This window comes from Patagioenas fasciata, chromosome 7, assembly GCF_037038585.1.
Source record: "Patagioenas fasciata isolate bPatFas1 chromosome 7, bPatFas1.hap1, whole genome shotgun sequence".
NCBI lineage: Eukaryota > Metazoa > Chordata > Aves > Columbiformes > Columbidae > Patagioenas > Patagioenas fasciata.
In genome coordinates this window covers 6,424,354-6,442,013 of record NC_092526.1, presented here as the reverse complement: position 1 = coordinate 6,442,013, position 17,660 = coordinate 6,424,354, and the positions used below count along the sequence as shown (strand labels likewise).

The window sequence follows — 17,660 nt, the reverse complement described above, 5'->3', positions numbered from 1 at the left end:
TTCCTAATTGTCTAAAAATAGATGGGATGTGTATTGTCTCAAATAGTCACCTCTAGAAATACAGTAAGAAACTGCAAGGTGTGGAAAGCTGGTTTTAGGTTTTCAAATCCAATCTTGGCAAGGGGTTTTGTTCGTTAGCACTGTCTCTTGTAGACATTATGGAGGCAAGGTAATAGAAATCTGTTTTATTGATTGGGGCTGTGCTTCACGAAAAGTGTAATTGCCACCCTAAATTTAATCTTGTAGGTATTCATCTGCTGCCAACGCTCTGGTTTAGTATTAATGTCTTCCTGGAACTGTTAAAATGAATGCTAAAAACTTAACTTCATACTAACATTGCTAACTGTGATTTAGATCAATACGTACTAGGAAAATATAGCGAGTATTTTTGAAGTCTGGTCCTTCACCTGAGTATTTGTTTAGCAGGAAAATTGCAGTGAGTAGAAAGTGTAATTTGTTTTTTAATCTTTTGTGTTCAGGATACTATTTACATTGGAGCAGTTCATAACATAAAATGAAAGATGCAACTTCAAAAATGAAGAATAGAGAGTCATTTATTGGAAAACATTGGCTACATTTAAAAGCATTTTGCTAGTTTAGTTAGATATGGGGAAAAATGCTACTATTAGGAGCTGGGTGAAAGGGAGGAGAAGCGTTTCTGTGAGTTACAGTACTGATGTTTTTTCCAAGCTTTTTTAAACACTTAATTTGCAGTATTCAGAGGTCTCACAGTCAGTATTTTTTATCCCTACAAACTGACAGTAAGGGTCAGATCAAATCTTACATCTAGTTAGTGTTGCAGCCCTGAAGGTTTAATCAGAAAAATCCTTACTTGTATCGTCGTGCCCTTAATTTACCTCTGGAATTTACCAATATTCTGTGTTCCTCCATCAGGGCACTGAGACTTTGGTCTGTAGTTGCTGCGAATGTCCCAATGAGGCAAATGAGAGTGTGAACATCCAGAGTGTGGTCTGGGATTCACCTTGGTGAACCTCAGGGGTGTCCACGGTGACAGTTTTAAACTCTTTCTTTTTTCAAGTGAACTTATAATTGGTTTCCTTATTATAGAGTCATAGGATAGTTTGGGTTGAAGGGCCCTTCCCAGCTCCCCCAGTGCCACCCCTGCCATGAGCAGGGACATCTTCACCAGCTCAGGTTGCTCAGAGCCCCATCCAGCCTGGCCTGGGATATCCCCAGGGGTGGTTCATCCACCACCTCTCTGGCCAACCTGGGACAGGCTCTCACCACCCTCAGTGTAAAAATTCCTTCCCCATGTCCCTTTCCTCCTGCTCTTTCCTCTTCCCCCCAGATTTCCTGCCACCGCTCCATCCCGTCCCGTGTCAGTGCTGCTGTCCGTGATAAAGCCTGCGGCTCATCTCTTGGCCACCGGTAGGTGAACCAGTAGGAGATTTCTTTAAATCTGACTTTTCAGATGAAGACACAAATTTCTGATGGCTCCTAGGTTTTCCAGTATGTCACCAAGCCCCCATCATATGATTAGAAAGCTCCTTTTCTAAAATGCTTCTGGGGATTAAGGCTACATGGGTCCTTGTGTGTCCTTAGCATGTCAATCCTTAACTTGCCCAGGAGCAATATATAGTCATCACAGAGGAGAACTTGGGTGTAGAGGCAACTAAAAGCCAGCGTTTCAATAGGTATTGTATCGATGCCTCTACAAATAATTTCTCACACATTAGCAACGTAGAAAACGAAAGCATTTGGCTTTAGCAGTTACTCAGTGGGAAGATACAGGCTGGAGCTAAAGTTAAACATTGAGGTCTCTCCCTTGGTAGCCACTGAAATTTCTCAGTAGAAGCAGGTCTTATTTATTGACTTTTCTCTGGACTGTGGGTAAACATACCTGTTTAAATAATTGGGAAGAAATGAAGACATTTATCTTTGCCTTCCAATTTTAATGAAAACAGAAGAACGTAGCGCTAAAAATCTTTATAAAATGGTTTGTCCCATTTGAAAATCTTGTTGTCAGGAGCAGTTGTTGTGGTGGTGTCACTACAGCCATGGATCATGAATTTGAGCCTTGCCCAAGACAGGTTTGAAAATAAATGTAGGTTTATTGTCATATGAGAAGAGAGTTTCTTTTATTCTTCTGTGTGGTTATATGAGGGAGAAGGGAGAGAACTATATCTTCCCAAACGAAAAACGTGCGTGGTGCCAGATTATCAATATCCAAATCATTGTCTTCGTTGTCCTGCATTTATGTTATCTTCATCCTATTGGGAGCTGCAAAAAAAGAAATGAAGATTCAGCTCCTTAAGGGACTATAGAAGAAACAGCCTCCTGCATGTGGTGTCATGTAAGAAGTATTATGCGCAAGCGGTCAAATGATTTATTGTAGTTACAGTATTTTCTTTGAAATTTTTATGTAATTATAGCAAAATCACAATCTACATTTTTTTCATTATTTTGACTTAGGTAACCAAAGTTTTTATTAACCAGGGAATGAAGAACATATTATTGAAAGGGATTAAGCAGTGAAATGATGAATGGTACTGTTTCCAAAGCATGCACATAAAGTGATATCATCTAGCTAAAGCTGATTTCTGCTCCATTGCTTCAACAGGAAAATAGCTATATTGCTGAAATGATTCGGCTTAGGCTCTATTATTTGCGGTGGCACTTGACAGTTATGGAGTTGGAATTCAATTTCTTTCATCTAAAGCAGGTGTGCCTTAAAAAAAAATCACTCTGCCACTTCTGTATAACGCGTGGAGATTATTGGCTTCTTGCCTGAAAGCGTTTCAGTGCACTTATCCCATTTTCATACAGCAGAAGTTGTCCATGAATATCATGTGGTTTAAGTACATGAGTGAATTTTCCTTATCCCAAACCAAGATAATAGATGATATGAAAAGCTTTATTTTATGCTAGCACATAGAGTTAAGAACCCATTTTGAAGGGCAGTTTTATAGAAATCTATATTACAAAGCACATAAAGCTGTTGATGTTAATTTATTATTCAGGACAAGAAGAAAGGTGCTCCTTAATCTTGATGTATCTGTATTTGATATGACAGGTTAACCTTGATATTAACATCATGTATCCAAATTTTACTTCCCTGTTTGACTCTAAAATACCTCACCTTAGTTTCTGATAGTGCTGTATCCATGTAGCAGTTGTTTATTTGTGAATAGTACATGGCACATTTATTTTATACGAGAAGAGAGTGTACTTCTACAAGAGCCTGCTGGGGTTTAGACAGGTTTAGTTAGAGTAAGGATTTGAGTTTACATAGAAAAAATGTGTGTGATATCTGGAAGAGTGACATGAAAATGTATGTTCATGTCTGTGTCATATTACATATTTCCATATATCTAGATACATGTTTATACTAGAATTTATGTCTGGGTTTTAGATGTATATATATTTGTGTGTGTAAATATATGTATAATCATTGAGTCATTTAGATTGGAAAAGACTCTTCAGATAATTGAGTCCAGCTGTTAACCTGACACTGCCGAGTTCACCTCTGAGACCCTAAGAACCTCTATGCCAAAGAACCTCATCTACACGTCTTTGAAACCCCTCCAGGGATGGTGACTCCACCACTGCCCTGGGCAGCCTGTTCCAGTGCCCGACAGCCCTTTCCAGGAAGAAGTTGTTCCTAATTTCCAATCTAAACCACCTGAGGCCATGTAAACCTCTTGAGGCCATTTCTTCTTGTCTTGTAACTTGGAAGAAGAGACCACTGTTGTAAACAGTGATCAGGTCTCCCCTCAGCCTCCTGTTCTCCAGGCTGAACAGACCCAGGTCCCTCAGCAGCTCCCATCACACTTGTGCTCCAGACCCCTCACCAGCCTCTTTGCTCTTCTTTGGATGCAGATATATGGATGTATGTTTATGTATAAAATAAGACATTTTATGAAACTTGAACTGCTGCGTCAGCCCTGTCCTACTTTCTTTTGGTAGCAACACGTGTGAAGGAAGTTGGGGCATATATTTAGCACTAAACAGAGCAGGAACTTCTAAGTGTTAATGTTAAACAGACCTATGTGTATTCACCCCAAAGCTCTGTTCTAAAGGTGTGTGTCAGCTGAAGTCAACACAAATCAAGGGAGACTTTCAGTAGACTGGTTTCTCCTGTGTTCATGAAACTCTAATGAGAGCTAAAGAAAAACATCATGATTTCCCATCAGGAATACTTTTCTGTCCTAGGTAAAAATATAGGATGCATCTTTTTATTGTGGGGAAAGAGCAAAAGTCCAGAATGAACACTTGTGTAAGTTTCTTCATCAGCTTCTCTGAGACTGAACCTGTGTTCAAGTGTTCGTACTGTGCATTACAATGAAATCCTTGCAGGACCAGTGGCAGGCGTTGGTCATCGATGGGATGGAGCACACATGGAGACCTCCAGGGCAGCACGGGCCTGAGCTGGTGAGTTCACCTGGTAGGACACATCTCTGCCTGCATTTATCTGGGCACAATCTGAATACATGAGCAAATATGCATATTGAAGGTGTTCAGTGGTATGATGAGGAAGTCACAGTCATTTTTCTTGCTTAAGTAGCATTAACTACTCTTACATTCCTTTGTAGTAAGCAAGTCAATAGTCTGACTGACAATGCCTGTGTAGCTCAATACTGTTTATATTTGACTTTGCCTTTTTTATCTCATATTACATCAATTTATTGGTGAAATAAGTTATTAATAGGTATGCCATTTTTTCCTAAAAGTCCACGGATGACTCTCTTGTATATTCACAGTCAGTGAATACAGCTTGTGTAACTTGAGCACCATGATTTGTGGTTTAATGTCTCTTAATGTATAAATGAACAAAGTAATAGTGATGTTAAGGTCACTAACTGCAGTAAAGGGCTGCCTAATACGATAAATTGTTTATTAAAAACATCTTATATTTTCAGGCTGTACTGAAATCAATATTATGTTTAAGCTTTGGAAGGTAGTCACCAGATTCATTCATAAGGAACGACTGGCCTGTTGCTGTTCGATTTCCTGGTGAATTCCAGTGTTAAAAATATCTGCTGTAAGGTTTGCCTTTTCTTAATTATTTTCTGTATTCCTTGATTATTTTCTGTAGCAGGCTATACTTCTCAGTACCTTTATGCCTCAGAATAAACATTCTACAGACAGGCAAGTTTAGCACATTAATATTTAAACTGTTATTGGGAAAATGCACTATCATGATAGCTTGTAGCGTAATATTAATGTACCATTTATCTGACTAGATAACATTGTTTAGCTTAAATTAATTCTGTTGGCTTAATTAATGCTGTTACATTAATCCATTCAGAAAGGAAAAACACCCAAAACAAAACAAAGCAAGGAAAGTGTGATGGTATGAGATAGGACAACAGATATGATACGAATTTCAACTTTCTGAAACACCCCCTGTTGTACAAATGGTGCAGTGATTGTCTTGGTCTCTTTTGGGCCTCATGCCAAAGTTTTTAACGGTGTTTCCACAGGAAAAGCAATGTGTTTAGTCTGTTTTGTTTGGGTCGCCCCTTCCAGCCTGGAGCAAATGTGCTCTAATGGCTGCTTTGAATAGAAAAGTCAGCAGGAGCATTTGTCTTCATGTCTGCTACAAAACTCGCTAAATTATCTGGATCTCTCAAAGACTCAATACAAATCAAAAATACGCAAAAGGTTTCTAAAAGTGATTGCTATTTTAGCAAGTTCATTAGCCTTCGGAGGAATGCTGTTGGCAGGCTTTGTTTAGCAGAAGTCCAAAAGAAAATAAACTGAAAATGTCAGAAAATGAATTGCAAATCATTTGGCAATATGAATGTAAGAACTAGGATGTAGATGATGAATAATTTGGGAAAATCTATATTGTTCCTCCAGGAATTTTAACTACACAAAGGGGGACTATACCAAAGATTGCAGCAGAGAAAGGGGAATAACTTGATTAATCTAATATGGACCGTCCAGCTTTTCCAATGTGCTGGCAAGACCAGGCTCCACACACACCTCGAGCATCCCTTGGCAACTGCTGCTGAGGGAAGGGAATAGGCTGCCCCGCTCCAATTTAATCCAGGTCTTAAAAATAATGTTACATGCCACTGCTACTGAATCGTTCCCATTACTTGAAGATTCATACAGAAACAGCACAAAGCGTGAGTTTTAAGTCCCAGAGCAAAACAAAGCGGTGAATCGAACAGGAGGGAGGGGAGATGGCAGATGACACGGGCAAGGCTGATGTGCTCGATGCCTTTTCTCCAGTCTTCATGGAAAGGTTAAATGTGACAAAATGTTTAACGTGATCCGAATTAACAGGGGAACAGGAATGAAAGGGAGAATAGGGAAGAAAGTGAGTATTTAAATTCAGAAAACTCAGATTTAAGGCCTGTTTACAAGGTTAAATGGCTCGGTAATAACCTGAGATTTGGACTTATGGTATCCTATCTGCTGTGCATTAGCTCCCCATATGGTAAGACTTAGTATATAAGAGTTCTTTACATGAAGCAGATTTCCAGGTCAACAGGGCCTCAAAGAGTTTACTCCAGCATATTTAAAGATGCAGTTTCTAAACCCAGTAGTGATTTGCTCTGAGAACTCCTGAAGGTATAAATAATCCAGATAAACATAGTATATGTCTTTAAATCAGGAAAAAAAGAAAAGGAAAAGCAAGAGAACGACAGCCAAAGAGCTGGTATCTGGAAAGATACTTACACAAATTATTAAACAGTTAATTTATAAGTCCCTCAAGCTAAAGAAGGGAAGCAGCCATCTATCTACCAAGAACAGATACATTTTTCACTTTAGGGGGACTTCTGATATGACTCAGTCAGTCATGCCAGTAAGAATGAATCAGATGAAATAAGTAAGAAGCAAAGACTGTATTATTAAAGAATAATTTTATCAATAACGTGTATGCCCTGATTTTTCTACTATTCACTGCTTTCATTGATGTCTTAGACAACGAGATGTCACATTTGTGAACAATGTCACACTTGAAGGCAGGGCAAGCAGGCTTAGAATTAAAAATCTTTTTGATAAATGGGTAAAACAGCTTGAAATCCATGAGACAAAATGAAGTAAAGATAGTAAAGACGGTGCTTACAAAGGAGAAGTCAACTGCACGAATGCCAAATGGGAAATAAGTCATAAGGTATCATCCCTGTGGAAAAGACTGAGCAGAATGAGGTATCATTGCTGAAAAATGTGCATCTCTTGCTGTAAATGTATTAATGGGAGGCTGGGGAGATGAGGAGCAGAGAACAGGGTTTGAGACTGAGGAAGATGGGAGCAAACCAGGCAGCAGAGACTGCAATTGTCTTCAAACATGTAAATGTTGTTACTGAAAGCACTGTGATAACTCTTCTCCGTGCCTACCAAGGTTACCCCCAGAACTACCAGTTTTACTTGCAACGGGGTGGCTTTATGCTCAGTGTTAGGAAGAACAAAACTGTGCTCTAATAATGTAGTTAAATACTTGACTAATTACTTAGATAAATTGTGAGATTTCCGTGACTGACAGGTGTGGAGAAGTTGATTGAAGTCTGTTCAGATTGTTCACTTATACCTGATTCAGTCTGATAAATTAACCCTTGGGAGGCCTATTGTCCCAACTTTTCTACAGGAATATGGGTATGAATTCAATTTATTTACAATTTACTCTAATCCATGCTAGTAAATGAGCTTTGCGTTTCAATATCTCTCTCTTTTCTTTTTTTGAGGAGTATCTCATTTGCTTTAATGTAATATAAGCCATGTAATTTAAACTAGACACCATTAGATCCATCATTTTCATTACTAACTTTGATTCCAGCTTTCAGCACAGCTCACGTATTGAAGGAAAGCAGTTAATTCTCTTCTATTCAGAACGTTTGGTTCTTTACATCAAAGCAATGCACGTTCCTATCAGTGCAGCCAATCAGTATTTTTGCAGAATGAAACTGAAGAGTGCTTCAAACAGTCTTGCAAAATGTGAGATGGATCATTGCTAGAGACACCCGTGTGTTACATGTGTCATTGATGGCGTGGCATTTTGGACACGCATGGTACGCAAGGTCTTTTTCTGCTTTCTTTTTCTTTCAGGACTGATTAATCTTGTACTATTTTATTCATGTGGAAAAAGAAGCCCAGTTTTTTCACTTAATATTTTCTTTTAAATGCAATAAAGTTCACTTAATTTGTGAAATGACAAATATCATACTTCACAATTTCACAACTAGAATGATGCTCTAAAGCGATGCTGGTAATCTGCTGTCTCAAAAATGGCAACTCTTGACCTACCAAGGGAAAATCTCCTGGATATCAAGACCTGCAGACAATAACTCCAGTGTATCTTGGCATATTCCTGCTTCTGTTTGGATGATTTCTGTTAATTATTTGAGAAAACGTGCAGCAAACTTTCCTAGGCTACAGCCAACGTCTTTAATAGATTTTTTTGCTAATGTGTATAAAATTACAACACTTACTGATCTACATCAGTTGCATTTCAGTATTGATGGAGGAGCTGTAATTTAGTATGAGAATGTACTTGTTAAGAAAATCCATACAGAACTATAATTCTGATATTAAAATCTAATTATCATTAACAGAATGAAGTGGCTATCTGAATAGATTTTCATGCTTTCTCTTAATGCATTATGTAGTTGAAATGAAAATATGTTGATTTTTGCCCCCAGCCTTTCAGAACAGATAAATGGCAGGGTAACCTGCCTTTTTGAAAGCTGGAGGTTGGGCCAGTCGGGACATCTGAGTGGAATAGTGTTCGAGTTATGGGCAATACCTGTGGCTTAAAAATGTGGCTCTTAAAAATGGCAAATGTAAAATGATTTGAGTGTTTGTGACTCTGGAAGGGAGAAGATTCCCTGAGAAACAGGGGATGCAAGATATGAAATAAAGCAGTACTCAAAACAGAAGAGGAAATTAAAGTTGGTATGTACGCTGTTTAGGCACAGCAGGCAAGACAGAATAGAAGGTTTCACCTTAGTGGTGATGCAGCAGATAAACTGGACTCAAAGACATGGTCAAGCCCAGCTGTCAGATGTACCGTAACCTTGCAAACCATCCTGGCAGTGGGACATGGCCTGTTGGGGTTTTTTGGGGATCAGGATATATTTGCTCAACTCAGTGCTTCTCAAATTCATGCAAAAAAAAAATATATCTATTCCCATGAACTGGATTCAGTGTGCTTGGATCAATGCCGGGAAGAAAGAAATTGTTCTTTCTTCATAAGGCAACAGGACCAGCTGTCACGGCAAGAAGATACAGATCAGGCCAGGTGTCACCTGTTTTGGCTCTCAGTCACCTTGGGAGGTCACCAAAGCTTTGGTGTCATCAGCTCTGAGCACACGGTAATGGAGCAGCAAGCTCCTGGACAAACTCAGAACCTAAATGAAGCCTACAGAGGGTGGAAACAAGGACAAGTAGCCTGGGAGGAGTATTGAACAACCAGGGATCAGGTGAGGAAGGCTAAAGCCCTGCTAGAATTAAATCTGACCAGACACATCAAGGGCAACAAGAAAATCTTCGGTAGCTATGTCAGTGATAAATGGAAGATTAGGGACAATGTGGGCCCTCTGTGTAAGGAAACAGGAGATCTGTTACTTGGAGTACGGAGAAGGATGTGGTATTTAACAAGTTTTTTGCCTCGGTTTTCGCTGATCGGAGAGCTGGAGCACCTCTGCTGTGAGGACAGGCTGAGAGAGTTGGGGTTGTACCATCTGGAGAAGAGAAGGCTCTGGGCAGACCTCATACCAACCTTCCAGTACCTAAAGGGGACCTACAGGAAGGCTGGAAAGGGAATTTTTACAAGGGCATGTAGTCATAGGACAAGGGGTAATGGTTTAAAACTGAAAGAGGGGAAATTTAGATGAGATACAAGAAGAAATTCTTCCCCGTGAGGGTGGTGAGGCCCTGGCACAGGCTGCCCAGAGCAGCTGTGGACGGCCCATCCCTGGAAGTGTCCAAGGTCGGTTGGACGGGGCTTTGAGTGACCTGGGCTAGTGGAGGGTGTCCCTGCCCATGGCAGGGGTTGGAACTTGGTGATCTTTAAGGTCGCTTCCAAGCCAAACCATTCTATGATTCTGTGATAAAGAAAGCTTTTTTGAATTTTATATTTGAAGTATTAAACTGTTCCTTAAGGGAGAATTTTGTCTAGAACGTGGATGCAGGGTTATTTTGGCAGCTTAGCGTCTGTTAAACTTCCTTTATACTGTCTTGTAACCTGATTCACATCTTTCATAATGTTAACAAGACTTTAACACATTTTCCTGTAGGCTATTTCAGTTACATTTGGTAATTTTTGTCCCTCTTACCATACGAATCAGGGGTTTGGACCTTACCTTCTTTTCACATGCTGAACCAGTATAGCCACTTCTGCAAGCACAGACGTTTGGTCTTATGCATCTGCTTCCAAATAGACATTTTTGCTCACAAAGTGCTGCAAATGAAAGATAAAGTTGTTTAGAAATATACTTAGTCTTGTAATTAGAAAGGGACTATTTAGATGCTTTTGAAAATGTGAAAAAATCTATTATTATTCTGTAGTTTCAGATGGTGGAGGAAAGGACAAGAAATATGAATAAATAGATAAACAAATAATTAAATAAATTAAACATATTGAGGCATTAAAAATGGTTTACCATAGGCATTATATGTCTGTTACATTTATAATTATCTTCATGTTTTCCTCTTCCCCTCAATGATGGGGAAAGAGAACCGTGCTAAAGTAATCGCCTTGCTCAGTCAGAAATGGATCAGTGCAAGGCCTGATTTCTGAAGCCGAGATACATTCTGGACATTGATGGTTGAGTCAGATTTGTGCCAAAATTGTTTTTATTGTGTTCCAATTGAAATAACAGCTGTTGAAAGATCCCTTGTTGACTTAGATGAAGAGACATGTTACATATGTACTCCCAAAGGTGGCGCTATCACAATAAATAAAAGGGAGGATTTGATGAATTGCATACTTTGCACCTCTGGAAACCAGGGCATAAGAATGTGTCATTTCATGAATCAGTAATGAGCTATTTATCCCAAGTAAAAATGAATCAGAACAACTTTTTTGGTCTTATCTAGAGTCCCTGTGTGCTTATAGAGGCCCATCCATTTGAATCTATTCTGTTAATAAAAGAATCAGTGTTCTTTTCCTTTTCAGGAGAGAGAGAAAAAAAGATAATCAATTGAATTAGTCAAATTTCAGCCAGGTTTTCATCCTCATTAGCAGTTTGTATTGTAATGACATTGTTTTGGCATGGAGGAAGGAGAACAGCCAATCCATAGGGTACCAATTGAAGAACACACATGTCATAGTGTTTTAATTAGATCTCATGAGTTAAACCTTCTATAAACATTGCCAGAATATTGTATCCTACTTACAGGCAGTCAAACTAAATGCCTTCAAAACTGGTCAGGTGTGCATCAAGTGGCTTCTTATATTTCCTTGTGTGGCAGAGGCACTTAGGAGGCTGCAAACCACACACCACTAAGACCTGAAAATAATGTAAACTCATGTCTGTGCTCCAACACCATCTCCTTCATCATGGAGCAAAGTGTTCCACTAGATTTGAAAGAGTTTGGCATATCTCTATGAGGGGTTTTTTCACAGAAAAGCAGCAAATTGAGAGGCTGAAGGAAGAAATTCTGTTCTAGCAGTTTAGGTTTGTTAGACTTAGGTTCTGATTTTGACACAGATTTAAGCTCATACAAGTTCTTTGTGTTATGATCTGAAAACTCAGAGGTAGACCAGGCCAGTGAAATTTCTTTAGAAAACATATAGTGAGACCCTAAGCCATCCAGATGTGATTCTCAGTTATATTGGAAGGCCAGGAACAAACTGTTTAACATCTGGAATTTGCATTGGGTTTGTTCTATCAGGTTATCATGGCAGCCAACACTCAGAGAGGAGGCCGAGATTTTACCAGAGCAGGGAATGTTAAAATCTAAATAAATATACTGAACTTCAGACTTGACAGCTACAGGACGGAGGAGTGAAAAAGCAGAATTATTGGCACCGTACACACCTTAAAAAAGAGAGGCTGTAAAGAGCCTGGTAAACTGCTACGTGTATGAGTGTAGTCAGGTAGTGAGTGTCCATGCTGTGTCAGAACAAGAACACGCAGAGACCTGGACGTGTTCTTGACCTTCAGGTGCTGCTTTTGCAAACTCCAGCAGTGGTGGGCGGTCATCTGCCGTGGGACACCAGTGACCCAGAGCAGTGACTTTGCCTTCCTAGTGTATCAGCTGGTTGATATATTTCTGCTATTTTGAAAAGGTAAAAGTGCTGCTTTGTTGGAACAAGTTTTTGTGCAGTAAGCTTGGTTTTGTTAGTTGTCTGTTGCAGAGCACTCCTTTAGACCCAGCACGGGCAGCCACAAACCTCCGAATTTCTCGCTTTTTCTGAGAGGACGAGGCTCAAGTTTGAATCCTGGGTGTGGATGGGGCAGAGGAGGAATGAAATCACACTCGGGCTAGAACAGGGTGCTCATCCTCTGCTGGCTGCTACTTCAGCTCCTCCGTGAACTTTGAAAGAATTTGGATTTATAACTGAACAAAATCTCAGGGTTTCAGTCACTGAAACAAAAACAGTTCCCAACAGCAAGAGCTCTGTCAGCAGAAGGGGCTCCGTGTGCCCACACCACTTTTGTTCCCTGTATAGTAAGCTAGGAGAGAAAGAGTCATGTATGATATTACTATTATTTGTTTGATATGGGCTGTTGAAAAATTGAAATCGATTCTCCTTTCTGCTTGATAGTGGATAAAATAAGAGGTAAGGTGAAGAGAGGTGGACTCTTCTTGAGAGCCCTGCAGCAGCTAGGGCTGTACTGGTATGCATGGGCGGAAGAACAGGCATTAGATAAGGTAAAAGGCTTTGTATTTTTCCATCTGTGGTTTCTTTGGTTCTCAGTTGATGCAAACAAAGGAAAACAAAGGAGAAAGATTTTGTTTTATTCTTTTTTTATCCTTTGCTGCCTGCCCGTGTCTCCCTCTCCAGCCCCTGCTCCCGCTGTAGCGCTCAGAACAACAAGAGCTCCGTTAGGAGAGAAGTCAGAAACATTTTGGAAGAAAATTGGAATTGAAATCACAGAGGATAATAACACAGCTGAAGTTCAAATGAATATTTCATAAGTGTATTTACAAGGGATGCTAAGCCACTAAGCACTAAAAATGACACAGGCTATATATGCATTATCCTGTACAGACTCAGCAAAGAAAGTCATTTAATAAGCTAAGCTTATGTTAAAATTATAATCAATAAATGCCCATTACAGGAAGAGATTTATCCCTGGGTGTTAAAATAACAGAGGTATAATTTGCACGCAAGCTACGTTCTTTTTTTCAGATTTTTCTTTTTAAATTTTGAAAGAGCTACACAAGAAAGCCACAAGAAAGCCTGTCTGAGATGTTCAAGGCAGAGAGAGAGAGCGAGGAAGAATGTTGAGGAAATTATACAGCTATGAGCCTGGCACTTATAACATGCAAATAAAGAGAAGATATTCTGAAGGGCAATGAGGAGCCAGTATGGGTTCAATAATATTAGAACAGAAGATAGCAGCATGAATTTTAATGATGAAGATCCTTCTCAACTAGAAACTTCTTATACTTGATAATTAATTGTTAGAGTTATACCTTGATCCTGCGTTCAGAGCCTTGAACAACAGGCTTATATCCCTGACCAGAAGCCTTCTGGCTTTCCTGGGCTGTGTTTTGGCTCTATCTGTCAGGGTAATCAGATTGTACTGTCAGGTCTTCACCGCTTTGGTCTAAAGTTTCTTTCCTAGCTCAAGAAAGCAGAGAGATGTGAGTTAACACCGCGGGAGGCAGGGGGAAGCCACAGGCATGGAGCTTTAGGCTGGATATCCAACATGGGATGAGAAGGAAATCACTAATGGGAAACCCTGGTGATCATGGTAGATTGTTTTGCTGTTTTCGGAGGGAGTTTTTGCAATATTTGTGTTGCTGTCATGAAATTTAAAAGCATTGTCAGGCAGCAAAAGCTTCTAACGGAAGAAGCCTGATCTATAAAGCTGCTGATTTCTGTGGTTGAGATGTTGAATATTTCAAATGACATTTTTAACCTGTCCTTCCAAAAGGTAATTTCCCTACATTTGCAATACAGTCTGAAACTTGACCATTATTCCTTAAACTACGACCATCAAAGTCATAGGTATTTAGCAAGGATAATGTGTGTATTCCACCATACACCTTATTTGTTGGGACAAATGACCTATTTTATTGATTCTCTTTCAGAAGCTATTCTGTTCAGTTACAGATGAGTGGGGAAGAAACCTATTCTCTTCACTGACCTCTTTATTTACAGTCTGACAAAAGAGGACTATTGTGTTTTATCCATTCCCAATGTCTCCTAAAAGTCTCTACTGTTGCCAAGTTCTGCAGTTTAGTTGTGGCCAGAGATTGCTGAAACCGTAAGAAAAACAGCCTGCACGGATGTCTCTGGAATGTCATTGTGAGTTTGATTGTAGCTTTAAGAAATTCATAATTCACAGCGTTATATGGACATGCAATTTCATTGCACATCATTGCAAAAGAAGCAAAGTTTTTGCTTGTATGATTGCATATCCAAAATGTAGCAGACTGTTCCAAATTAGATATAAGCTCCTTAACATGTGGTAACTCCTTCTGACAACACAGTCTGGCTGAGATATTTTAAAAAGAGTTTAGATATGAAATTATTCTGACTTAGGCCTTGCCAGTCTTCATGGCAACAGAAGTGAAAATCCGTTCTAGGTTATTGTCAACGGTGTTGTCTGCGGAAAGGTTGAAGCATTTTGGACTGTCACTTGTGATAGAGGCCTGTGTCCGTTTTCCCTGGTGAAAGTTGGCAGGGAAGTCTGAGCCATCAGTATTTGCACTTATAATTTAGTTATTAGGGACCTAAAAATAGAGAATGTCATGGTTTTATACTGAAGAGACTGAAGACAGGAATTCAGAAAATATTTTAATGTGGCAGCTGTATCTATTGCTGCCTCCAAACATCTTGAACTGTGCTTGTGGGTTTAGACTTTTGTGAGTCAGAAACTGCACTGATGCTGATCTGACACTTCTTCTTAAAGATAAATCAAAAGTAGATGTCCAAGAGAAGTTTTCAATGTTTGTCCATTGCCTCTTTTGTAGGCTTAATGGCCTACTCTGGCTAAGCTATCCCAATATAAGGTACTGAAACAGCTTTTTCCACCTGACAAATGTCCGGAAAAATAGTAGTTGAAGTCTCTGTAGTTCCTTTGGTTTAGTCACCTACTGAATGTCATTAGGAATTAATGAGGAAAAAATAAGGTTCAGTGTGTAGATGAAACCTGTATCTGCATTTCTATTGCTGCCATCCCAATATGGGCAGCTGTGTGAATTCACAGGCTGAAGACAAAGAATGAAGATGGGGTTATTGAACCTCCTTGAAAAAGCTCCAGGGAAACAATCCAACCCTAATTGCTTCTGGATAGTGCAGAAGGTACAGTGATTGCTGAGAAAAGTTAACGTTTGGATTGTTACTTGTAGAGAGGGATGGAATTTTTGCATTATGAAGTGGAAACAATTTAGATAAATAATATGAAAAATGTAATAAGTAGTATAAATTAAAAATTTCTCATTCAATATAATAAATAATACATAATGTTTTAATACTATATGTAATATAATAAATCAATACAAAATATAAATATTTTAATATAATGAATCATATGTTGGTATTGATTTCTTCTCTTACCACGTTTTGCTCTGGTGAGTTTAACAGCCACAGTCTGTAGTTAAAGTGGTGCAGATCAAGGCCACGTTCAGCTTTGTTGCTGATACTGTAGCAAAGCACAGAATTTGGGCATAGACATCCAAGCAAGACGGGGGTGCCGAGCGCAGGGAAACCTCAGGAGCTTAAATGCAACAAAGCAGTTTTGCACCGGGGAGCAGTGGGATGAACCAGGCGGCTCCGTGCCAGAAATGCATTGGTTCTGGCAGAGGAGCGTGGGTTTGGCCCAGTGTTTGTGTGCTGCTGGGAGGTGGGAGGGAGGCCAAAAAACAGAAGAGCAACAAAAAGCTGTAACCAGAGGTTGTTTGGAGTCCTGTGTGCCGGTGCCAGCAGCTTTCTCGTCAGCGCCGGAGCTGCGGCCAAGGTGAGCGTGGCTTTGAGCAAGGGATGCACTCAGGAGGCTTTTTATGTTTAGACAGATAAATACAAGTTTTTCATTCAGTTCTGGATTCGGGCGAATAGCCTCCCATTAAAACACAAACCCAGACTTGCTTTCAGGGGTTACTATGCTAAACTTTATACCTAACATCTGTGAGGATGAAGGCTTTCTTGTTCCCCTGCTTCCTCCTTCCCTCACTGTGAATACCCTGGAGCAGCATTGTAAGACCTCACCATCTGCTCTCTGACAATAGGCTTCTCTCTTTCTATCTAACAAACCCCAGAAATTCCAACCGCTTGGTGATGATTTGGGTTTGCTGTGGGACCTAGGAGTTTCCACCAGCTCCTTTTGGACAGAAAGCTGATTTAAATCCCCACTACGGTGAAAACATGGGAAGAAATAGTAACAACAGAATGACTGGGAAGTGAGTGGACTTGGAGCAAAGTTTCAAAAGTCAGATAGATATATAAAACACTGCCTAGGCTTGTGTGCCTGCAGAGGACAGCAGAAATGGTTAATAATGGTTAACTTACCTTTCACAGGAAGAAGCACAATTTGTTTATTTATTTAATAAGCTGAGTCAAGAATATGTCATCAACTAATAAATAACTTTAAGCATTACCGTGTTTGAACTAGAAGACAGCTGGCACAAAGAAACAATTACGCAGCCATTGGGATTTAACTGACAAAAGATTTCTGTGAGTAATTACGCTCTGCGAGTGTGAAAGAAAGATTGCCCTTTAAAGGGGATAATGCCTTGATATTTTCCTCATGCCCTTTTACTGTAAAGCTCATAACACAGACAAACCAAAGTGACCCTAACAGGTCTCTTCCTATTCCAGGTTTTCCAATCCCTCCCACGTGCAAATAATTCCAGGGGTCATTGTGAACATGGAGCATTTACAGGGTTGAGCTCTTAGGTCAGTGCACACATAGAATTTCTTTTTGTGCTTAATGCCATCTGGGTACACAGAACGGGCTGCTCCATGACCCTCTCTTTTATCTTATATTTCAAATTATTTAATTTAAAGATTACTGATTTTGTCTGAGAGATCAAACTCAGCATCCATATAAGTAAAACACAAGTCAGGTCTCTTTCTTATGTGGTTGTTTGGTCCAGAAATGTCTTTGAAAGTGACAGTTTTACTGGCAGCATAAGACAGTCCTGACGAATAAGAGGCAGAATTTAGGTGCTAATCATGTTATGGTTGATTTTTAGATGTAATAGAATCAGAGAATCATTCAGGTTGGAAAAGACCTTTAGAACCATTGAGTCCAACCATAAACCTAACACAATACACAGGAGGAAATGCAATGCGTAGAGATCTCTGGTGGTGATTCCGGCAGCACTTACGGGTCTGGCAGAGCGTTCCTCCCCATCCTCCCGTGCAGTCGCAGGTGTTGGGACCTACACAGGCTCCGCCGTTCAGACATCGCTGCAGACAGACAGCTGGACAGATCCACACGGAACACGTCAGAAGATGCGCACGATACGTCTGCTTGTTCAAAGTGTGTCTGAAAGGTGCCCTGCTAGGCTTTAGCCTGTATGGCTGATTTCTAAAGAAGTGAGTGTGTTCTATTAATCAGATAATT

At 39.8% G+C, this 17,660-nt stretch overlaps 1 protein-coding gene across 6 annotated transcripts in view; it reads right to left on the bottom strand.

The window, feature by feature from the left end:
- Window positions 1-536: 536 nt before the first annotated feature.
- Window positions 537-17,660, bottom strand: part of LOC136103416 (von Willebrand factor D and EGF domain-containing protein-like) — a 183,470-nt gene continuing 166,346 nt past the window's right edge. For all 6 annotated transcript variants that reach the window (XM_065841488.2, XM_071810732.1, XM_071810734.1 and 3 more), the window contains 3 exons: window positions 17,422-17,517; window positions 10,275-10,372; window positions 537-2,241 (listed from right to left, as the gene is read on the bottom strand). In XM_065841488.2, coding sequence (XP_065697560.1) covers window positions 2,227-2,241; window positions 10,275-10,372; window positions 17,422-17,517 — 209 coding nt within the window. In that variant the 3' untranslated portion in view covers window positions 537-2,226. The remainder of the gene's footprint in view (window positions 2,242-10,274; window positions 10,373-17,421; window positions 17,518-17,660) is intronic.